Source organism: Equus przewalskii, chromosome 10 (assembly GCF_037783145.1).
Source record: "Equus przewalskii isolate Varuska chromosome 10, EquPr2, whole genome shotgun sequence".
NCBI lineage: Eukaryota > Metazoa > Chordata > Mammalia > Perissodactyla > Equidae > Equus > Equus przewalskii.
In genome coordinates this window covers 46809817-46834961 of record NC_091840.1, presented here as the reverse complement: position 1 = coordinate 46834961, position 25145 = coordinate 46809817, and the positions used below count along the sequence as shown (strand labels likewise).

The 25145-nt window shown below is 39.7% G+C and overlaps 1 protein-coding gene across 1 annotated transcript; it reads right to left on the bottom strand.

Annotated features, from left to right (window-relative positions):
• Positions 1 to 20826: 20826 nt before the first annotated feature.
• Positions 20827 to 21774, bottom strand: LOC103540242 (olfactory receptor 3A10). Its single transcript, XM_008506789.1, has one exon. It carries the CDS (start codon positions 21772 to 21774, stop codon positions 20827 to 20829), a length of 948 nt encoding a protein of 315 aa, XP_008505011.1.
• Between the last annotated feature and the right edge of the window lie 3371 nt (positions 21775 to 25145).

Genomic DNA, 25145 nt, shown 5'->3' with positions numbered 1-25145 from the left:
TATTCTTGGAGAAAGTGAAAGACGTAGTGGAATAAGAGTTTATAGATAAACTTTTTAACAATAATTATATGGTATATGTACTGCAAAATAGTTTTCCAAATCTTTTCAGTAACTTGAAACTTTAAGTTTTGTTAAGATTAAATTAAATGATGGAAATTTGTTGAATATCTAGATCATTTCCAAATAAGGTAAGATACTAAAACATTAATTACTAAACATAAGTTTATACTAAAACATTAATTACTAAACATAAGTTTATCTACTTTTGGATTCCTATTTTAGAGAAACTAAAGATAAAATTGGACTGTTAGTAAACACGTCTTGTGCCACACTGAGAAATTTTCTACAAGAAAGCACATTTCTAGAAATTATAAAAAGTATAAATTTGCCAAACCACAGAATGCTAATATAAAAGATAGTTCATAATTACTTACTTCTTAGTTTTCACTAGAAATTAAAGTTTATAAGGGTTAAGAATTCTAATAAATAGATGTAATTAAGACGAGTAGAAATAGCAGGGGAGACAGCTCTGTATGCAAGGATAGTATGATTTATTTTGGGGTAAGAAAAGGTATGAACTATGGAGATATATTTTTATTAAGGGAAATGAGAGTAATTTTGTCTTGAACAGGAAAGAGGAAAATGAAGGACAAACTAAATATATATAGAGAAATAAAGAGAGTTTTCCCTGTGTAATCAGGCTGGCAAAAATTAAATTATGGTTATAAGTGGTTTTAAAATTAAGCTTTAATATTAGTAGTGTACTTGTGTGAAACTAGGACTTAATTTTCTTTACAGCTGTGTAACCTTCTGTATTTACCTTTAAAATCTTTTCTTATCATTTTGGTTAAGTAGATAACTAAGTATTGTTTCACAGTGACTTATGATCCTATTTGACCAATGTTTTAAAACCTTCTTGATATCTTTGACAAACTTCCTAAAATCAAATTCTAAAAATGAAGTCTACTTGAAACTAATTAGGCTTATTTGATTTAAGTTACGTGAGAAGCATTGTCAAATAAGAGGTAATATAAGCCTTCTTTGTGCTGTGTTTGTATAGGTATGTGTTATAAGTATTCCAAAAATTGCATAAAATTCCTGGAAGTCTGATATGTCCTGGTAAAAAATGTCATTTTCAAAATTTAAGCTCATGCTAGAAGGACTGAATCCGAGTATCAGGAAAATGCCTAGCTGACTTTCACACGAAGGCAGCAGCCATGGGATCTATAAAGATTGTGGCACATGTGGATGAAGTCCACTCTGCTTCTGCATATGTATAATACATTTCAACTTTCAAATTGATAAATTTAGTATCCAAATTGAAATCACAACTAACCTGGAGCTACGTCAGTGCCAGCTGTTTTGTAGGCCCACTTTGAAGTGATGACTATAGGATGCTTGCAGCTGAAAAATAAGCAGGGTATGTGTATTAGTCAGGGTTCTGCAGAGAAACAGAACCGTCTGTCTATCTATCTAGATATCTAGATGATGGGACTTCTCAATCTCCATAGTCATGTGACCTAATTCTTCATAATAAAACACTCTCTCTCTCCATATATACATATTTAATACTATAATATATTATCATGTATTATATAATTATATGTGATTATATAATGCATAATATATTCTATAAGATATAATTATTATATATATATATATATATATATATATATATATATAAATAAAAGGTTACAGAGGCTGAGAGGTCCTATAATCTGCCATCTGTAACCTGGAGACCCAGGAAAGCCAGTGGTGTAATTCAGTTCCAGTCCAAAGGCCTAAGAACCAAGGGAACCAATGGCATAAACCCCAGTCCAAGGGCAGAAGAAGATGAGATGTGATGTCCCAGCTCAAACACTGAACCAGTAAAAACAGTGAATTCCTTTGTCCTCCGCATTTTATTCTATTCAGGCCCTCAACTGATTGGATGAGGCCCACCCACATTGGGGAGGGCAATCTGCTTTGTGCTGATCAGTTGATTCAAATGTTAATCTCAACTGGAAACACTCCCAGACACACCTAGAAATGCTTGATCTGGTCACCCTGTGGACAGTCAAACTGAAAATTAACAATCACAATTTGTTAGTTATAAGATAGTTACAGCCTAATTCACTGGAGTCAGCAGCCTTTTCTCTTTCTAGAGAGAAGCAAGAAGTTAAGAGATTCCTAGCTCTAGGTATCTGGGGTAGGTATATAGAGGAGGCTTGTCATGGGAGCATTATGGACACAACTGGTTATTAATAATCATTGTTGGTTCCTACATACCGATGGCAAGAAAACTTGCGATTTGTAATATTAGATAAATTATAGATAAATTAAGTCTAGTAACAAATAAAAATTAACTATGTGAGGGCCTCACTATGTGAGAGAGTGAGGTTTTATAAGACGAGGCACTTTTCTTATATCTGGTTTGCAAAGCCACTCTTGGGGCCAGCTCAAAAACCTCAGAACACTCTAGGTAGTAAAGCATCCTGCTCCTATAGGCCATTTTGGGGACTTCTTTAGGTTTTACTGTCTTTTGCATTCATCGTAGGGGAGGTCCTTCTTGTTCACCAGGATGATGGGCACATTAGTGTAGACATGTTGGACCTCAGGGGTCCTTTTACTGCGATGTTTTATAAACTATTACAGCAACTACAGAGAAGCAGATCGGTATAAGGCTGAAGTGTGGGTAGGAGAGAGGCCTCAGGAGGTCGTAGTCTTCCTGCCCAGCTATGTCCCACAGAGCCAGTTCCAGCTGCTTCCTGTCCACTTCCATGTCTGCCAGGTGGCTCTCAAACACCCCGGCTGGTAACTCTCTTGAGTGTTGGTTCTTGAATAAGCAGCTCTTGCCACATCCGCCATCACCCAGAACCACTAGCTTCTGATGGGTGGTGACTCTCACCCACTCCCACATGGGGACGCCAAGCCCTTTGACAGAGATTCCTGAGAGCACCTTGGGCTCCTCAGAGGAAGTCTCCTAGGCATTCCCCATGCAGAGAATGCTGCCAGGTCCAATGGAGCTGGGGTGCAAGTAGTTCCTTGCCTAGGAGTTGGAGCAGATGAGATGAGAAATGGTCTTGGGCTCCAGGTGATGGCAAATGACCACACATCCTGCCAGCTGGCCCTGTGTGTGAGTCCTGGAAGAATGCCCCCCTCAGTGTGCATATCCCTAATTATTGGAGCTGCACACCTTTTCATAATTTGATAGACCACTTAGATGTCTTCTCATGTGATATCCAAGTCCCTTACCCACTTTTTTGTTGAGTTGATTTGTGGAAATTCCTATTATATATATATTGGATTTCAGCCTTTTGTTGTTTTTATGTCTCAACTATCTTCTCTCAGTCTGTGTCTTTCCTTTTTATTCTCTTATTGGTGTCTTCCTAATGAGCACAAGTTTTTCATATTAATGGGGTCAAATTGATCAGATTTTTCCTTTCTGATTGATACTTTTTGTGTCTTATTTAAGAAAAATTTTTCTACCTTGGATCCTAAAGATATTCTCACTTATTACTCTCTTGAAGTGTTCTTGTTTCTGACTCTGCATCTAGGTCTGCAGTCCATGAGGAACTGAGGTTTGTGTATGGTATGAGATAGGGATCAAGTTTCATAGTTTCCTGTTTAGATATTAGATTGCATCATACAGTTTGTTGACAAGATCATTCTTTCTCAGCGCTTTGCAGTGCCACTTTTGTTGTAAATCACTTATCTATATGTGTGAAGATACTTCCGGACTCTGTTCTGTTACATTGGTTTATTTGCATATCTTTGTATCAATATGTCATATGTCTTAATTGCTGTCACCAATAAATTTTTAAAAATTTATTTTATTAATTTTTAAAATTGCGATTCATAATAGTTTACATCATTGTGAAACTTCAGCTGTATATTATTTCTTGACTGTCACCACATAAGTGCTCCCTTCACCCTCTGTGCCCACCCTCCACCCCCTACCCCCCTTCCCCTGGTGACCACTGAACTATTTTCCTTGTCCATGAGTTTGTTTATATTCTGCATATAAATGAGATCATATGGTGTTTGTCTTTCTCAGTCTGGCTTATTTCGCTTAGCATAATATCCTTCAGGTCCATCCATGTTGTTGCAAATGGGATTATTTTGATCTTTTTTATGGCTGAGTAGTATTCCACTGTATATATATATATATATATATATATATATATATATATATATATAACACATCTTCTTTATCTAATCATCAGTCGATGGGCACTTGGATTGTTTCCATGTCTCACCAATAGATCTTAATATCTAGTAGAGAAAGTCCTCCCAGCTTGTTCTTCAAGAATAACTTGGCTATTCTTGGTCCTTTGCATTTTTCTGCATAAATTTTAGAATCAGCTTCTCAAGTCTCTCTGCTTCCCCCCTCCCCTCAACACCCACCTGTTAAAATTTTGGTTGGGATTGAACTGAACATATAGATCAATTTGGTGAGAATTGACTTCTTCACATATATTTTTCAATCCATGAAAATGGATAGCCCTTCATTTATTTAGGTCTTTAAAATTTTCTTTCTATTGTGTTCTATAATTTCCTACTCTGAGGTTTTGCCCATCTTTTATCAGCTATATTTTGGGGCATTTGATATTTTTGATGTTATTTAAATTTTTTTTTAATTTTTATGTTTTAACTGTTAGTTGCTGGTATATAGAAGTGCAATTGACTTGGTATCTAACAGTCCTACTAATCTCAATTATTAATCAATGATTTCTCATATTTTTTTAGATTTCTAATCACACAAATATATAACCCATGAAAAGAACCTCCAGGACAATGTTGAATAGAAGTGGTGATTGCATTTGTTTTTGATCTCAGAAGGAAAGTTTGCAACATTCCTCCTTTAAGTATTATTTTAGTCACTTTGGGCTGCTATAACAGAATGCCATAGATTAAGCAGCTTATAACAAACAGAAATTTATTTCTGACAGTTCTGGAGGCTGGGAAGTCCAAGACCAAAGCACTGGCAGATTTGGTGGCTAGTGAGAACCTACTTCCTGGTTCACAGATGGCCATCTTCTCGCTGTGTCCTCTCATGGCAGAAGGGGTGAGAGAACTCCCTGGGGTCTCTTTTAGAAGAACACTAGTCCCATTCCTGAGGGCTCTACCCTCATGACCGATCACCTCCCAAAGACGCCACCTCCAAATACCATCACGTTGCAGATTAGGTTTCAGCATATGAATTTTGGAGGGACACAAACATTCACTCTATAGTAAGCATGATGTTTGCTGTAAAGTTGGGTAGATAATCTTTACTAGATTAAAGAAGTTCCCTTTTATTCTGTGTTATTATCATGAATGGATGCTTAGTATTATCAGAGTTTTTTCTGCATCTAATGACCAGATCAATTGACTTTTTTCTCTTTTATTCTGTTAATTTGGTGAATTACCCTGGCAAGTCAATCCTGCATATTTGGAATAAGTCCAAGTTGTTGTATGAGGCATCTATTTTATATACTGCTGAATTATTTTACCTAAGATTTTTCCATAATGTTTATGATGACATTTGCCTGAATTTTTCTTTCCTTTAATGTCCTTGTCAGGTTTTGTTATCAAAGCTATTCTAGTTTTACAATACAATTGGGGAATGAAAGCTGTTTTTCTATTATCTAGAAGAGATTGCGTAAAATTGGCATTATTTATTCCTTAAATATCTGGTAGAAAATCACCTGATGCATGTGTGTGTGTTCTAAATGATGAGGATTTTTAGGCTGCTTAATTTTAAAATGGCTTATGATGAGGATTTTTAGGCTGGTTAGTTTTAAAACTACAGATGAGATTCAGGCTCCAAGGAGTGGAATTTGTTTGCCCCTTTGTTGGGAAACATTTACATTTCTAAGGGAAACCTCTGTCTGTGAAGATGCCTCCCTCTCTGTGCCAGGAAGAAGGGGGGATGGTCTTATCTCTAGAAGCTCTTAATCAATGCCAGAGGCAAGAACTTAAGTTGGTTACTGTCTGGCAACCTTATGTAACTGACCCCCCCCCCCAAATCCTCCTTTGTCTTTAGCCGAGGATAAAATTCAAGCGGTGACTTCTGCCATTTACTCAATCCGGTTTGATTCTTATCTAAAAGTTGTGGGACCGCCAAATGGCCAGACCAAACGGGCACTGATACCATTTTAACTTTTTTACATATTCTTTGTCTTGTAAAGAGATAACTCACATATCTATGCCTTAAATTTAGCCCTAACCCTCAACTCGGGGCAGCAGCAGGAGCTCTGACTGCCCGTGGGTCCTGTCCCCACGCACCAGCTCTGCCTGCCCATGGGTCCTGTCCCCATGCCAGCGGGGGCAGCAGAAGCGGCAGCAGCAGAAGCTCTGCCTGCCCATGGGTCCTGTCCCCATGCTATTCTATACTATTCTCTAAATAAAAGAGCACTACTGCCAGATCTTGAGAGTCTAAGAAATCTTTCTTTCGACTCCTCGGCTCATCGACCCCGCATCACTAAAGGTTTTTCATTAGAGATTTAATTTTTTAAATAATTATAGGACTGTTCAGTTTTTATTTTTCTTCTTCAAAAAATGCTAACCTTTTCTTTTGGAATAAAGTTTTTCATAAACTCTTATAATCTTTTAATGTCTGCAAACCTCTGTGGGGATAATCCCCTTGTCATTCTTTACATTGGTTGTTTTGTGCCTTCTTTCTTTCTTCATAAGTCATGCCAGAGTTTATTAATTTTACTGATCTTTTCAAAGAACAACTATTGGCTTTGTTGATCTTCTCTATGATAATGTTTTTCTATTTTATTAATTTTAACTCATATCTTTATTACTTCCTTCATTCTTTCTATGAGTTTAATTTGCTATTCTTTTTTGTTTTAAACTTCTTAAGGCATGTGCTCAGTGCATTGATTTTTAAAGCTTTTCTTCTTTCCTAATATGCATGTAAGTGGTTTTGGCAATCCTGAAGGTCCTGGAGAAAAAGGATTAGAGTTCGGGGTCTTATGAAACCCCCTTGTTTTTGGTTTGGATTCAGAAAGGCTACATTTTAACAGTAAAGGATGATCTAAAACACACTATATGGCACGGCTCAAAATTGTCTCAATCCCTGAAGTGGATTTGGGGTGGTCTTGAACTTCTTGGCTTTCGGTTGATTGGCTGTCCCCTCTGAAATCAAGGCTAGGGCTCCAGGGAAAAAGCCTGGATGGGCTTATCTCTGTGGGACTCCATCTCTTCTGGGTCCTGTCCTGGCAGTTCTTCACTTTTTAAATTAGCTCTGTGATGCCTTTAAGAATACATTTTAAAATATTTTGTCCACTTTTTATAATTGTCCTCAGAGGGAGGCTTAGTCCAGATTACCTAGCCTGCCGTTATAAGAAGTGGACGTCCATTTGAATCCTTATCCTTTGCATGTGAACTGACACTTCCCTTCTCAACTACCCCTAATCTGCAAGCTTGTAGACTATTCTCTTTGATCCCAGTGACTTGAAATTTCACAATGATTGCCTTAGGATGGATCTATTTTTATCCATTGTGCTTTGAATCTGGGCATTTTCTTCACTTAAGGAAATTTAAAAAAACTATTGCCTTGATGATCTCCCCTCCCCTCCATTTTCTTTGTTGTCTCTCTAGGGAACTTTTATTAGTCAGATATTGAAACTGTGCTTGATGTGCATAAAAAGCCAATAATTATGGCCCTGGCTTTGAGAAAAGAAAAGGCTTTATTGCACAGTGGACCAGCAAGGGGATAGGAGATGTTGATGCAAATAATCCATAAGCAATCTATAAATCAGTTTATTATGAGCCAGATGTGAGGACCATATAGCCTGAGAGAGTCCTTTCACAAAGGAATGGAGCACCCCAAAGAAGTAAAGTTGACAGAGTAGTTACATACTGTCAGAGTATGTATCACATATGATTGGAATGTCCCTTTTACAACAGTGATGAGATTGCCTAGCTGGCACAGCAACTCGCACAGCAGTTGATGAACACAGCAGGTAGCAGGCCTGTGGTCTCGAGCTGGGTGGTCACAGGGTGAGCACAGCAGGCTAGCAATCAATTCCTAGCCTAGGGAGAGATGCTTATCCTTAAGGAAATGCCAATGTGGGGGAGGTTACATCTTTACCTTTAAGGGCATTGTCCTTGTCTTTGGGACATAGTAAATGCTTAAAGCAGATCTACAATGCATGCTCAGTGGCCACATCAGGCTCTTTGGGAAAAACAAAGTCAGGCCGAATTAGTTTTACACCAAATGCCTTCCTCACATACTCCACTATATCTGATTGCTCGTCATTTATTTATCAGAGGCAAGGCTCTCAAATGTCTCCCTCATCCAAGGTTTGGGGCAAAGTTTAAGGTGTTAGGGAGGGCCAGCTGGTCTGCAGACGAACCGGCAGGATGAGTTTCACTTGGCAGGACTCCAAACAAGATTACTTATGGAAATCAGCTTTAACCTTGGATCTTCCTGGACAATGGACGCCTCACTTCTGGAAAGTGTCCATCTTTTGAGTTCTGATCATTTCCTTTTGGTTCTATGGGGAGAGTCTTTGCTTCCAGATGTTATTTCAGGTCAAAATTTTCTGTTCTGTGCATGCTCCAGCTACGTGATTTGCAGATTTTCTCTCACTGCCACTGAAAAACAGCTTTAACGTTCTGCTGCTAAGATGGGGTCAGTTATGGGGGATTACCAGGAAAAACACAGTAAACAAGGATAAAGTTGTTATGCAGATTTAAGTCATTGCCTTCTCCATTGGTAAGAGTTTCTTGTGATTTAGAGTCATCTTTGTCTTCCTGGCACAGAGAGGGAAACACCCTTATAAATGGAGATTTCCCTTACCAATGTAAATGTCTTTTACAAAGGGTAACTTTCACTTGGTTTTCAGAGCTTCTTTGATGTCTGCTGTTTCTTAAAAACAACCGGCCTAAAATAATCCTTATGCCAAAGAGGCATATTTTGGGGTCACAGATTACGTTACTGGTCCTGTGGTTGCCAAACTTCTGGTCCTCAAAATTTCTTTCTTTTCTCTTCTCCAGCAATTTTTATTTTTCCTCTACTTCGTGGGAGGATTCCTCAACTTTATCTTCCAATCCTTCTGTTGATTTAAATAAATTTCTGAGATCGTATTTTTTGTTTTCAAGAGCTCTTTTCTGGTATCCAACTGTTCCTTTTTATGGTCTTTTGTTCTTATTTCATGGGTTCAAATCGCCTTTGTTTTGTAAGGATACTTATTACAATTTGCTTTTTCTTCTGCTCCATATGTTACTTCTTTTTATTTGTTTTGCAACCCCTCACCCTTACCCTTTTTGCTCTGACTTTTGGTGTTGTGGTTGCTCTCTCTCAGATGATTTTGGCTGTTCTCATTATTTAAGGGAGAGGCCCAATGAAGATGACTGGAAGTTCCGAGGCGGGGTTAAGCTTGTGGACCAATAGATGTGACTGGATTATTTAATTGTTTGATCTCTAACTATTGGTATATGAATATCTTTTATTTTGTATTTGTCCTTGTTAGTTTCCTGAGAAAGAGATCCTCTAATGACTTGCCTGTACTTACATCTTTCCACCTTTCCATGAATTTATCAACCTATCTACATCAGCAATGGCACCTTTCTTTCCTTCCTTCCTTCCTTTCCTGAGATCCATTTCTCCATCTGCCTTTTGGACTCCATACTCTCTTACCTACCTTTTAGAAACATTTAACTCTTCTTGTGAAGAATGGGAAAACCCTTTCTCTTCAGTTCATTTAAGGATGAGGCCAAAAGAGAGAAAGGCAGTTCTAAGAGAAAGAGAGAAACTGAGTCTTGGAGATTGTGATCCCTCAGACCACTGATAGGCTTTCTCCTCATGGTGGCAAGATGGCTGCTGCAGCTCTTCCCATATAGTCTCATGGGAGACAACTAACTTTCCCTCCACATGGCTCAGCGTAGGGTCTAGAATTCATCCTAGTTAGACCAACTTGAGTCACATGCCCTTCTCTAAACCTATAACCTTGGAGGATAAGGACACTGCTTAGCCAGATATTGAGCTGAATTTAGCCCCAACCAAGACTCATAGATTGGAAATCTGTGGGAAATCCATGGGTATCCAGACTGTGGCTATGTAGGGGATTTGAGGGATTTGGAGACTAATCAAGGAAAAAGCTATGACCACAAGGTGGCAGTAGAACACACGAGCTTTGTTAGGCTGAGCTTTGACAGGTTTACGTGTAGGGTCATCCCTCCAGCAGGGGACTAGACAGAGGCTACAGCACCAGCACTGGAGTTGCTAATCAGAAGAGCAGGAGGGCAAGGGAACTCCCAAAGGAGAGAGGGATTGAGAGGGGACTTTTCTCTCTAGGTAATGTCGCTCAGCAGCATGGTGGGGCGTCTCTAGGTCAGAGAGCGCTGAAGGTCAGCTTTGGCTTGGGTTCTTATAATACAACGCAGTTGTATCTATGGTTGGCAGATGTTGGGTGAAGTTTTGCCATGTATGCAAAGCAGGGAGGCTTTAAATGGCTGAAAATCTGCTTCTTTGGGCTATTTTTAAAACAACTTGATGTGTAAAAATTTGAGTTTAATGTCAGTTGGCTTTTGAACTAATAGGTCTCAGGCTGCAGTGAAGAAATGAATAACCCAGGGGCCAATACACAGAGGCCATATTTGGCTCATTTTTATAACAAGTTACTGAAGGGTAACATCAAGCAGCCAAAAATCAAGCTATGTGTGTACTGATATGGCAAGATCTCCTGTCTATTGCTGAGTGGAAAAACAAAACAACAAGGTGAAGAACATTAAGATGTATTTTAAATCATGGATGAGGATGAGAAAAGGTCCCTAGATAAAGTAGGATCATAAATCTCTCCTTCTGCCCCTTTGATTATATTGGTTGCCAATGGTGATGGGAGAGAGTTTCAAGTGCTGGTTGGCTTGGGCACAGGTTACCTGAGCCAATCTTGAGTCAAGGGGATGGGTATAGATTTATCTTCTGCCAAAGCGTATGCCCTGCATCAGGATGGGTGAGGCACGATAAAAATTAGATTACTGTTAAGAAAGGGAGATGGGTGATACAGACACTGAGCAAGCTTTGACCAAATGAATACTGTAGTGTCCAATACAGTGCTGATGACTCCAGAGTGTACCCTCCTCAAACTCTCTTTTAATCCCATTTGCCTCACTTAGAACTTGAATTATTGAGTTTATGTCTTAGTTTTCCTCATGACATGCGATTGGAAGGCAGAGAGGAGCCATGGATTCTATTTGTTTCCATTTCTTTTTGTCTATAATGCATGACAGTAAGTGAAAGCAAGAAGCAGCACGTTAAAACCTTAGCATTCTCCAAAATGAGTCATTGGGTAGGGAATACTAAGACTATTTAGGTCAATAAGTCAAATTCTTACTGTTTTTGCATTAGATTTTCATGTAAGGAAGTGTAGATTTTGCTTTCTGGAAGCTAAATGTCTAGTTGGGCCTCGGAGATGGAAAGAAGAATGAAATTAGACACAGATATGAGAACCCAGGTTTGCAGTTTGACCCAGGGTCAATCTCTGGTTGTTTGTGTAACTATCTTCACATAGGGTGAGAACACAATCAAAGGGGTGGAGTAACTGGCTTTCCTGAGGAGGAAGAGAGTTGGGGGTTAGGGTAGGAGTGAAGAGGGATGCACCATCTGTTCATTCAGAAAGTACTTATTGATGGCTACCATGTGTGCCAGGTTTTGAGGAAGTTCCAAGAAATAATACACAAATTTATGATCTAGTGGAGAACTCAGTCTGGTCTAAGAGGGGAAAGAGTTAAAAGGACATCTCTAGTGTAAGCACAGCTAAATTAAGGTGTCTGGGCTCCCAGACAGTCTAACATTTGGATACAAATTCAAATTGATATTCGTTATGCATTCATTCAAATTTTATTTATTGTGGAGTGTAGAATGGATTTGTAATTAATAAAAATTGCATCTCTCTCTCCCTTGGGTACTGGTAATGGATTTAGTACTTATATTGAACGTACTTCTTTGACTTAATAATAAAATACTCTTTTTTTAAGCTTTCACTTTTTATTATGCTTATTATAAGATTATTAGAAAATGTAGAAATGGATAAAGGGAAAATAAAGGCCATTCAAGATGCTACTAGTCAGATCATAAAATTCTCTTTTATTTCATGGTTTTTCTACTATTTGTAGCTGAACATTGCTAGTTATATTACTTAAGGATAGAGGACATTTATATACTTATATGAATACGGTTTTAAAGTTTTGTCAAAATGTGTATGAAAATTATTCTTTTCTGATATGTTCATACATTCTTTGATGCTCCTCCTCTCAAGTGATAGAACTTAATTTCCCTCCTTTTCAGTGTGGGCTGGACATAATGATTCACTGCTAGCAAATAGAATACTATAGAAGTGATGGGATATCACTTCCAAGATTAGGTTCCATGACTTCCATCTTGGGTGTTCTCTCTCTTTCCCCCTCTCTCATCGCTCGCTATGGTGGAAGCCATATCAAGAGCATCCCTATAGAGAGGCCCACATGGTGATGAACAGAAGCTTCCACTCCCAGTTGAGTCTTTAAGGGCTGCAGCCCTGGCCAAGGGCTTGACTACAACCTCATAAAAGACCCTGGGCTGAAACCATGCAGTTAACCTACTCCTGGATTCTTGACCCTCAGAAGCTGTGGGAAATAATAAATGTCATTTTAAGTTGATTAAAAAAATTATTCTTTTCCTGGTATTCACATCCCTTCTAAAGTGTTTAAAATTTAGATAATGGAAAAAAGTGACTTATTTTCACTAAAAACCACTATGCTGTGAGTTGTCCAGTTTTAGAATTTTAGTCTACTTCACCTGCTGCATTCATATGACCAAGACCCGGCTGATGTTGAGGCTGGTGACATGTCTTTATTTCCATATGCAAGTCCTAAAATATTGATCAAAGCTAGGAGAGCATTGGCAAGGATAGTCTTAAAAATTTCCCCTGGAAATACACTGGAGTGCTGTGTATCTCAGCAGGGATGGGCAGCGAGTTTGTGTTTTCCCAGCTGTGAAAGAGTTACATGAGGACATCTGCGTGGAAATGTCGCAGTGATGTTTTAGCATTTGTTTGCATTGGCACCTTGGGCAGCTCTTTGGCCACTCTGGCCCCTGACCCATTTTGGGATGTGTGGCAGGAAGGGCAGTGTATGCAGTCTTGAGTGCATTAAGTCAGATAAATTGGGGATTGAGAGAAGCCAGGTGATATACCTTTAAATAAACTGAAAAAAAAATGAGGACAATGTTACAGTGTATTTTCTGTCAGCCCCCTGGGGCGTTCTTCATCTGTAAAACGGAAATTTTAGCATTTGCGTTATGGGACTTTCATTATAAAGATTAAATGAGACAACATATGTGAAACCTAGTCTCTGGCTGGTTGCTAAATAAACAGAAATAAATACAGCTTATTATTATTATTATTAACAGTGACAAAAGCATCCTGAAATTTATTTAGAAATAGATAATTTATGGAATGGAAGACACAGACCATAAACACATTTTTGGATTTATAATGACTTAATATGTGCATAAATTAAGCATTGCAAATAATGGGAATGGGGCAGGGAATGAAATATTCAATAGTGTTGAGGCAATTGATTGTTCACCTGAAAAATAAAGAGCTCTTGAATGCTCATGTTACCCACTGTGCCAAAACAAATGCAAGATGGATCAAGAGCTAAATACAAAACCCAAAGCTGAAAAAGCCTGAGGAAACATATAAGCGAATATTTATCATAGCTGTCAATGATAGCAGCTGTTCTAGGAACACAAACAATGGAAGAAGGCACAAAGGAAAAGATCAATAGATTTGACTACATAACCATTTTTTAAAATTTATGTAAAAAGTTACCCAAATTAAAAGGCAAACAACAAACTTGGACAAATGTTTGCAGAAAATACGAAAAGGTCAATTTATTCACCCTGTAAGATCTATTAGGAATACAAACAAACAAACGAAAATGAAAACAAAATGAAGTGAAAATGCTGAGCTCTCATTGGATAAATACGCCAAGAACTTAAAGGCAATTTACAAAAGAGAAAAATGCAGACACGGTTAACAGACAGGAGAAAATACTCAGCTTCACTAATAAGCAGAAAAAGCAAAGTAAAATTAGTATATATGTTTGATTCTCAATTTGGTAATGATTAAAAATAAATATTATCTGTGATGATATGATGAAGTGGACATTGATCATTTCCAAATGGAGACTAAGCTGTCACTTTCCTCTTAGTAGATAGTTTAGCAATATGTATTGAGTCCTAAAATATTCATATCACATATTAAAATATTTACTCCATAGTAGAAATAAAAACTATTATATACCTAGAAATAAGCTTAATAAAAAGAAGAGAACTCTCATTTTTAAATGCCTTCAAAACTCTTCTTTAGAAATAACACTTGAATAAATGGATGGACCATATCATGTCCCTATCTGGAAAGATTCAGTATTGTAAAGCTGTCAATTACCCCCAGATTATCTGTAAATTTAACACAATTCTAATTAAAATCGCAGTCATAAAACATGATTCTATAGTTAACACGTGAGACTAATCAAGCACGTTTGGGAGGAAAGAGTGTAACGAGAATATGAGAATGCGATGTGAATTTGAGATTTCCAGAATGACACATGAGTAAGTATCCTAAAGCTACAGAGGTTGAAACATTGTGGTGCTAACACAGAAAGGTGTAATAGAATATAAAGTTCAGAAGCAGACACAAGTGTACAAAAACATTTGATATTTGACAAAAGGAGGTACTTCAAATGATTGGGAAAGCTCTTGGACACGAGCTATAGATACAAAAATAAAGCTTTATCTCTATGTCACATCATGTAATAAAATGAATTTTGGATGTAAAAACGTAAAACATAAAATGTAAAAAATAAAATCATAAAACAAGTAGTAGAAAATATAGAAGAATATTTACCTAAACTTGAGATAGAGAAAATAATTTCAAACGTGACAACAAAGACAGAAGTCATAAAGTAAATTATTTATATACTTGACTACAGAAAATAAAGTCTGTGTGTCAAAAATATCATTAGCATTAATGATGGACAAACATAGATAAGGAAAATATTCGTAGCATATAAGAAAAACTAACACTTCCATTAATATAAGAAAAAAGCTCAATCTCGCTCACAATTAAAGAAATGCACACTCAAACAGTAATGCAAAATAGTATTTCACTTACAACATTGTAAAGATTTTTATAAACGATAATGCCTAGGGTTGGTTAGGATTAGGAAAGTGGCCCCCTCACATTGAATTGGTAGAAAAGTCAAATGGTACAATCTGTCCAGTTGATAATTTGTCAATATTCATAGAAATGTTAAGTTAAAATATATACATGCATCTGGTCCACCCAAGGAAAGAGCTGGGCAAAGCTATGGCAAAGCCTTGCGTTTAATAGGAAAAAACTGGAAATAACCTGAAGGGTCAACATAGGGGGTTGATTAAGGAAATGGTGATGCAGTTGTAAAAGGACACAGCCATTACAAACCATGGAGCAGCTGCATTTATTAATATGAGATTGACAAAGAAAACCAGGCTGCGATGGGAGTGAGAGGTCAGGAGAGTGCTGGGGTGTGCAAAAGGGTGGAAGAACGCAATGCCAAAAATCAGACAAAAAGTGAAGAAATGGGAGGCCAGTGCTGGCAGGGAGGCTGAGGCTCATGCTCAGGCATTCTTGGTTTGAACACATCTTCCCTCTACTCAGAGCTTTGCTAATGAGACTTGCAAGGACACTACTGAAACCACCCATCACTAATTGGCCTCCTTCATTCTTCTCTCTAAGGTCCTAGTTTCTTTCTGACTAAAGGACCAAAAAGAAAACAAATCTTTTCAGGGTGTCCCATCCCTCTGGCCCTATTAGCAGAGTTGCAGAAGACAATCACCACATCCCAATTTCCCTCAGCCCCTAGGCTGCATTATCCTGAACTGTCATTTGGGAGCTAATTAGAGGATTTTGTTTGTGGAACTTGCAAGGACTTCATTCCCCAATCCAGACCCTGGTTATCCCCTGGGAACCTTGTTAGAACAGTTGCTGGATGGCTGTGCCTCTCCAGGCCATGCTGAGCTGGGAAGGTAGCAAAGTTTATCAATTAGTTGCTTTTTGTTTAACAGACCAAAAGATACTGAAGTGTTTTGGGCCCCAAGAGATTAATCATGCTCCCTCCCAGTATCCATGGGGGGCAGGGCAGCACCTTCTATAGGACTGAGTCCTTCACTAGCTCATTCAAGGGACCAGTGTGGTGGAAAAGGCATAGCACTGGCCAGAGTTTTGGGGGCTAAATCCCTTTTCTGGTCTTTATTAGAGAGAGGGTACAAACTCTAAAAACAGGCAACTCCTGCTCAAAAGCCAATGGAATTTTAACATCTTTTTCTACACTATACCTGTCAACTCAATAATTCTGCATTTCAATTCATTTAATCTTCAGAATAATCATTTAAAGTGCATGTTATGATTCCCACTTCGTAGATGAGAAAACTGGGGCCCACGGAGAGAACTGACCTGTCCAATGTCACACAGCTAACAAGTAGGAGGGTTAGCCCAGAAGCCAGGTCTCCCAACTTCTCAGTCCAATGCTGCCTGATGGACCACAGCTGATTTAATGCAGCAAGAAGCATGGGCTTCTCAGCTTGCTGCCCGGTGTGTAGAAGATGCTTGCTACCTATTTGCTTTTCCTTATATACTAGCTTGGATAACCAGCTGTAAATACCAAATAAAGGTCTGAAGTCTTTCAGGGCTCTGATATCATTATCCCTTCAGATCCTACCAACACAAACTCTCAAAACAAGGTTAGGTATTTTGTGGCTGATCTTCCAAGATTCCTTCCCAAGCTCACTTGTGTCAGTTTCAATTATTTCTACCTCTTTAGGGCTTCATGTCTCTGCCTGGCCCAATGCTATGACCTCCAACCTGGGCATCTCTCCAGTTGCTGAAGCCCATGAACCAACTTTTACCAATCAGAGATCCACTGTGCATGAATTACTCCTGGGTTTATACACCTGCTCTCAACCTTACCACCTGTCCATTTAATTGCCCATGGTCCCTTATTTCCCCCTAGTCTTTGGCATCCTCTGTGGGTCTGAGTATTCATCATGTAGTAGGTGGATGAAAAAAGCCCAAGAAACATGGAGGGGACTAATTTTACAGATAAAAGAATTGATGCTTAGAAATTCATGTAGCCTTAAGTAGGAGAAGTTGGATTAGAACCCAGGTCTCCAGATATCATTTCTAAGGCTCTCTTCACTCCATGGTAATACCTTTCCCATTTCTGAGACTCGTTGTACCCGGAGCCAGTGTTGCTCTGTTTAGTTGAGAATCCTTTGGTGATGTACTACAGGCGGGCAGGGAGGAGGGCAATGATAGTGGGCACTCGAGTCAGCACTCGGAGTAGTTACCTACTAACTCTATGGCCTTTGGAAAATCACTTAGCCTGTCTGTACCTCTGCTTTTTTTAACCTGCAAAGTGAAGATAATAAAAGCTTGCCATCTTACTTCCTAATCCTGGCCTTGGTTGTGAGTAACACTCAATTGTGCATATGCAATATTCAAATGAGAACATAATGAGATTCAAAGTGGCTTGTAAAAACTGTTGTGTGTTGATAGGATAATAAGAGAAATCCTACTAGTGTTATAATTCCTCTGAGTCCTGAGAGTGTCTGTCTCTGTGCTGGGCACATGGGGAGCTTCTAGATGCTCAGATGGATGTGGGAAAGGAGGCATTGTTGGGATGCGAATGAGAGCATCTCCAAGTAGACATATACAGATGCCTATGGTGTATAAAATGACATCTGCTGAGCTTGACAGATGGATCCAGGATGTCCTCCAAAGTTCACAGGTGTGTTGAGGACTGATAAAATCTGGAACACGTTTCTCTGGATATGAGCTATCTGAAAGTCAAGGTCACTGGGCCAAAATATCACTAGAAGTTTCCTTTAGTGCTTGGAGGCCATGAACCTATGTTTGTGGCACAGGGAATTATGAAAAGTCTACATGCGTCCCCCCTAGGATTAGTCATTACTTTTGACTGGAATTACAGTAAAAGATGAAAAACTAGGCAGCAGTACAGGGGTGTTGCGAGGAGGGGGTGTTGGTGGTGGTGCAGGATAAAGGTTGGTGTGGAATGGAGGGTGAAATTTGAATTTCCAGAACCAGGAGATGGGAGGAGGAGGAAAGGGTCCACTGGGAGTATTCTACTGGGATAGAGGTGATTTGGTTTGGCTCTTAATTCAGAAGACGAGGGATAGACAAGATGACCAATGACTGCTTCATGTCTCTGCTAGGCCTCTGAATCTTGATCAAGTGAACCTGGTGACCTTATAGTGGATGGCCAGGCCAACTTACTATTTTTCTCAAAGATGAGGATGATGAGGACACTTTGACGGCTGGAGAGAAAACACCACAGTCAGTTCACTTTACTCCCACCCCTACATTTTCACTATTAGCACTTTTTAGAATTTATTTTTTTTTGTTTTTGAATTACAGAATTTAGCGGAAAACTTCAAGTTTTCCCCAGTCCTATCCCCTGACAGAGAGAATCCTCATCTACAGCTAGGGGCTGTTCTCTAGGACTTTTTTGCCCATACACATATGTATGTCACATTGTCATCACTTTCTAAATTTAGCAATATGTACTAAACATCTTTTCATGTCAATACATCCACTCATCTTTTTAAACAAAAATACGCTTTTTATTAAAATGTTTCAAACATGAAACATCAATTACTCATCTTTGTATAGCAGAGTTAAGAACTATTCCCTTCAGATCATGAATTAAAGAAAGACAAACACTTTGTCATAACTTTTGATCACTCGTTTATTATTATTATCCCACCTCAGTAATGTGCTCCAAACTGAATGGATCACAGTCTGTGGATGTTACAAGATTTTGCACCCTGCTGCTCTACGCGCAGCTTTTGGTAACTAAATATTCTACAGTTTCTCTTAGTTTTGAGGAGACAGGATGTCACAGTTCACATGCAAAGTCAGGAAATCTCCCTGTTACATCAAACTCAATGATTACCTTTAGTTCATCGGATGAAGGTTTCTCTTTCTTTCCTTTTCCCTTTGTATCGTTATACTTTCCCAACACTGGGCCATTTTTGGTATTTTGAAAATACCTAGCAGTTTCACTGACCCTCCTGTAGAACACAAATTTCTTTTCATAGGTCATGCTTTCCACTATCAGTTGATTAACTAATCCACAAGACGGCTTTATGTACTCAGCACTATGCCGTGCATTTGGAGGACACAGTATAGTATAAAACATGATCCCTATCTTTAGGGAGCTTATAATCTAGTTGGGGAGAGCAAAAGAAGCTGCAGAGAATACAGAAAAGATTAGGATGGTGGCTTGCTGTGCGGGCCACAGTCTTTCAGAGGAGGTTGAGAACAGTGAATGAAGCAAATGGGTGCGTGAGTTACCTGGCAAGGAAAAGCCCACCCTGAGGGAGAGGCTGTGGTTGAGAGATAAAGATTGACTGGAGAGGTCAGGAAGAAATGATGGAGTCTGTGCACACCCGATGAAGGTCTGGATGTGATCTGGTGGCAATCAGAAAATAATTAGTGGCCTTTGGAGGATGGAATGATGTGGGACAGACATTGCTTCAGGGGGTTCATTGGGCAGTGTGGCAGCACTGAGTGGAGGGGGGCACAAGGCTCAGAGGCTGTTGCAGGAGCCCCAGTGGGCCTGTATGGGAGGCTGCTGTTTTCAAGAAGACAAGAGTGCGGGTGTGAAAGTCTTAGAGAACACTCAGTGGTCCTGGTGGGTGGCTGGATTTGGAGAATGACTGTAGATACCTGCGTTTGACTGGGAAACATTCTCAGACACCTTAAAGGCTCCATGCTGCCCCCCTTAATCAATTAATAAGCATGTCAGGTAAGGTCACTCTTCTCAGACTTCCAGCTTCTTGGCCAGGAAGTATCTGACATGGTTCACAGAAAATATTCTAGAAATGGCCGCAATAGCACATGAAATTGCCTATCATTCTATTGACCATTCCTCTCTGGATTGCCTTAGTTTCACCCTTTTGGTAAAATCTTGGTTTCTAGGACTCACTCATTGGTAAATTGCAAACAATATCTCCCTCTATTTTCCCTTCCTTAACAATCTCCCCACCTTTACTAATTATCTGTACATATATATTAAATGGAATGGCAATTCAGTGTATTTTGCCATTAAAAATAAAACTTACTATTCTGAATGCTTCTTCTCATGAAACATATGACGATACGTTCTCACGTTTTTTGGTGGAGGGGTTATGAGAGTTAGCTCATGCAGTGACACGAAAATATGTTGTTCCCACTGACCATTAGTCAGGATGGGGACACTGGTTTCAGTAACAGGGATTTGATAATGCTGCTCTGAAGAAGATGCTGGCAGGGTGCTCTGACGGGTCCCAACACCCTGCTCCTAGGGTATGTCAGTTTAACTTCACAATCCTAGGTTTATTTCCTGAAGAAGAATCTCTTACCCAGTAATCAGACCCCATACTCTGGTACAAATCTATTTTATCTTAAAGGCGGGGGGGAAGAGCAGGGGGAGGAAAGCACTTTATTTTCATTAACATTTTAAATATACTTCAATTGAACAGTCATCAAATTTAAAAAAATACAAAATAGCTGATTTGTGTCCCATTTCTTGACCCATGTTATAATTTCCTCCCATCTGTCTTTAATGCATCAGCAACGTAGATACTCTTCTCCCTAAGCTTCAGCCAAGTCACGGCAAACCACATTATACCCTGGCCCACAGTATCTGCTTTCCTCCCATCACTGAACATACCCCTGAATATCCGCCTGCCCACATCCAGGTCCTCAGCATAAGAAAGCCAAGGGATACTCAAAGAGGGAGGGGCATCTTGTTGCTCCTGCCTTCTCACTCTGGGGGCCTCTTTCCTGTTAGCACCCTCTTCAGGGCACCCTGCACATCAGGGTTCCGGAGGCTGTAGATGACTGGGTTCAGCATGGGGCTGAGGATAGTATTGAGGATCCCAATCCCCTTGTCCTTGTCTGAGGCTGACACTGAGCCCAAACGCATGTAACTGAAGAAGCCAGTTCCGTAAAAGATACAGACCACGGTGAGGTGGGAGCCACACGTGGAGAATGCCTTCTTCCTCCCCTCGGCTGAGCGGATGCGTAGTACTGCAGCTGCGACATGGGCATAGGAGGTTGAGATAAGGATCATGGGAATCACCCCCATGAAGGTGGCCCCTACAAAGAGCAGCTGCCCATTGAGGTGAATGCTGGAGCAGGAGAGCTGGAAAAGAGGTGGGAGGTCGCAGTAGAAGTGGTTGACCACATTAGGGCCACAGAAATCAAGCACGGACACAGCCACTGTGTGAGTCAGAGCATTGATGAAGGAGACAGTGCAGCAAATGCCGACCAGGGCACCCTGAACTACATGGCTCATGCGGGTGCTGTAGGTGAGGGGCTGGCAGATGGCCAGGTAGCGGTCATAGGCCATGGCTGTCAAGAGGTGACAGTCTACACCCGCCAGGAGGTGGAAAAAGAAGAGCTGTGAAATGCAGGCAGCATAGGGAACTCTGCAATGGTGGGCCAGGAGACATGCCAGCATGGGAGGAACAGTGACAGTGATGCATCCAATGTCCAGCAGAGACAGGTTCCCCAGGAAGTAGTACATAGGAGTGTGGAGTTTGGGCTCCACCAAGATGGCAGCCAGGATGCTGAAGTTGCCTCCGACTGTGACCACATAGGCACAAAGGAAGACAGCAAAAAGGATGGGTTGCAGTCTTATGTTCTCTGTTAGGCCAAGAAGGACGAACTCAGTGACAGTTGTCCTGTTCCCCCAGGAACCTGGCTCCATAGGCCACTGCTGAGAGCTATAGAGGGAGAAGACTTGGACCTGCCAAAAGGGAGAGAGACACATAGTAGGCACTTAATCCCAATGCGAGGGTAATATGGCATCGGGACCTACCCATAGGAAAGGATACGAGCCTAGAGCTTGAGCAGGCTCCTGGAGGCTCTGACAATGCCAGACATTAACCCTTTAATTGCTGGTTCAGGTTGAGATCCCAGAGATTCCAGCGAAGGAGGTAAAGCAGAGGGAACTACCCTGGGGACCCAGGGCAGTGGTTATTTACCAGTACGGTATGGAGTGTTTGTGTATTTTAACAGCTATTAAGGTGGCATCAGTGTATAGTGACTGACTAGCAGCTCTGACTAGTTCAACACATAAATGAATGGATGAGTTTCCAGAATGCATGCTATAGAAGCACAGCAACATGAAGAAGCTTGGGAGGACAGGATCTCATGAAATCAAGAAGAGACACGAGACAGTGAGCCAAGAGAGGAGCGAGAAGCAGACCAAAATACAGAAGTACAGAGGCTGAAAGCTGAAGACACACAGGCAATTCAAGAACAGACTAACAACATTTCAAAAGTGTAAACTGTGAGTATTGTACTAAGTACTTTATATTTATTTTCTCATTTAATTCTCACAAAACTCTGCGAGGTAACTACTATGATGTCTAGGTACTCAGGACTCAGGTTTGGAAATAAATAAGTAGCCCAGGATTGTAGACTCTTGGCGGAGCTGGTCTCTCAAACCTGGGACTATCTGACTCCCCAAGCCCACACCTTAACATGATGATCCCTTCCTCATAGCTCGTGTCTTCCTGTTCCATGGTTGGAGAAGATAAATTTCTTCTCTTATGAGTTTGTTCCAGGCAATCCCTCCCTAAATGCTTGGGAGGCTCAGCAAAATGTCCCATTTGAAGTCAGCATAGGCATAATATGAGAGTGTTCCCTGGAGGTGGTGGATTCAGGGTGACAGCTGGTGACAGGAAACATTTATCAAGCACTTTCCATCCAAGTTACTTTTATGTATTACCTCATCCAATCCAAAAAAGATGAAAAGAAGGGAGGGAGAGAGGAAGGAAAAGAAAAAGAGAATAGGAAGCTAATCTTTACTTGAATATAAACTTTTTGTCAGGTATATCACTCCATTTAACTCCGTTATGTGTTACTCCATTTAAACTACAAAAATTCTTGAAGACTAGCAATCATTTTACTAATGAGAAAAGCGAGGCTTAAAAAAGTTAATTTGTTTGAGTCCACGTATGTCAGAGTTTTTTCTGAATGGAGAACTTGTTCTTTTTCTGACAACCCCTGCTGTCTCCCAAGCCCTTTGCCATTATCTTGTTGTTTACATCTATCTATCTATCTATCTATCCACCCATCCATCCATCCATCCATCCATTTCCCTTCTGTAATATGAAAGGCTGTACTGCATTATCTCTAGGTTTACTTAGAGTTATAAGATTCTGTAAATATTGATTCTGCTGCCCCAATCAATTTAAATAGCCCCCTTGGCTCTCTCCAGGCTCTCTTCATTTCCCCGCTCTTTATCCCTATCAGCTCCCTTCTGACTTCCCTCTATTTGTCAGCTCTGTCCTTCATTCTTCTAGTCATTCGGAATGGAAAACCTCACCGTTATATTTCACTACCACACCCTCAATCCAAGTATCATTCAGCCCTTTACTCTTCTATCAACAAGGAAAGAGCCATATGAAGATCATGAGTCTCCTTCACCCACCCTTACACATGAAGGAAAGGAATTCGGAGTTCTGGAGCAGTGGGAAGGCTCATGAGGGACTTACCTTTCTCTGAACACTCTGGATAGAGCTCTTGGGTGGGATTTCTTTTAGGGAGGGGAGTGAGTGCTAAGCTGACCCAAGGTGGCCCGTCTCCAAAAGGCTTATAAATAGGGAGTGAGACAGGTGCTGAGAAAGCCTGTCTTGGTGCTCTTTCCCTTTGGGAATTAACAAGCACCTAGAAGCCCTAAAAATTAACTCTCCCAGGGATTGTACAAGAAGTCCAAGGCAGATAAACAACCTCAGCCCTTAAGGATTTCTCTCATCTGCCTAATATTTTGGATTCTATTAAAGAAATATTAGATTTGTGACATCATTCCAGGCTCCTAATGTCTCAGAGGAAGGAGGAAAGATAGAGTCACTATATTAAAGATGGGAAAAATGAGATCCAGAGGGCTTGGATGATGCCAAGGCCAGAAAGTGGATCCATGATGGAGCTCAGCCTGGGCTCCAGATAAGCTGATTCTGGTACTTTTCCTCTCATTTATTTTTCACACTGGGATTTTTAAGGTATAACTTTAAAAAGCTTGGTTAAATAAGGTACAGTTTTAATTGTAAAGTTTGATGAGTTTTGATAAAAGTATGCAGTTATGTATCTAATACCTCCATCAATATTTGGAACATTTCAACCACTCCAAAAAGTTCCCTTCTTCTCCTTTGTAGGCAATCTCCTCTCCACACTATAGCCCACAGCAACCGCTGATCTGATTTCTGTCCCTATGGTTTTGCATTTTGTATGAAATATAGTCTCATATAAATGGAATCATATGGTATGTAGACTTTTTATAATTGGATTCATTCAACTAGCATAATCCTTTTGAGGCTCAGGCATGTTGGCTATACTAGTAGTTCAGTCCTTTTTCCACTGAGTGGTTTCCCATTGTATGGATGTATAGCAATTTGTTTAGCTATTCAATAGTTCATGAACATTTGGGTTGTTTCCAGATTTTAGCCATTACAAATAAAGCTATGATATATACATGCAAACAGTTCTTTGTGTGGATATATGTCTTCATTTCTCCTTGGAAGATACCTGGTAATGTAACTGCTAAACTTAATATAAATGGATGTTTAATTTTATAAGGAACTGTCAAACTGTTTTCCAAAGTGGCTGTACCATTTTGCATTCTTACCAGCAATGTATGAGATTGCCAGTTGCTCATCAACACTTAATACCACCAGTCTTTTTAATATTAACCATTCTATTAGTTATGTAGTAGTATCTCATTGTGGCTTAGCTTTGTATTTCCTTTGTGATATTGAGCATCTTTTCATGTGCTTGTTCACCATCTGTATGTCTGTGATGAAGTGTTTGTTTAAATATTTTGCTCCTCATCACTCCAAAAATTGGGTTGTTTTTCTACTTCTTAGTGAATTGTAAGAGTTATTTATGTATTCTGGATCCTAGCCTATAATTAGATAAATGCTTCACAAATTTTTCTGCATTCTGTGTCTTGTATTTTCAATTTTTAACAGTGTCCTTTGAATACCTGACATTTTACATTTTGATGATATCTAATTTATCAATTTTTCCCTTTATGATTCATGTTTTTTGTATCTTATCTAAGCAGTCATTGGAGAT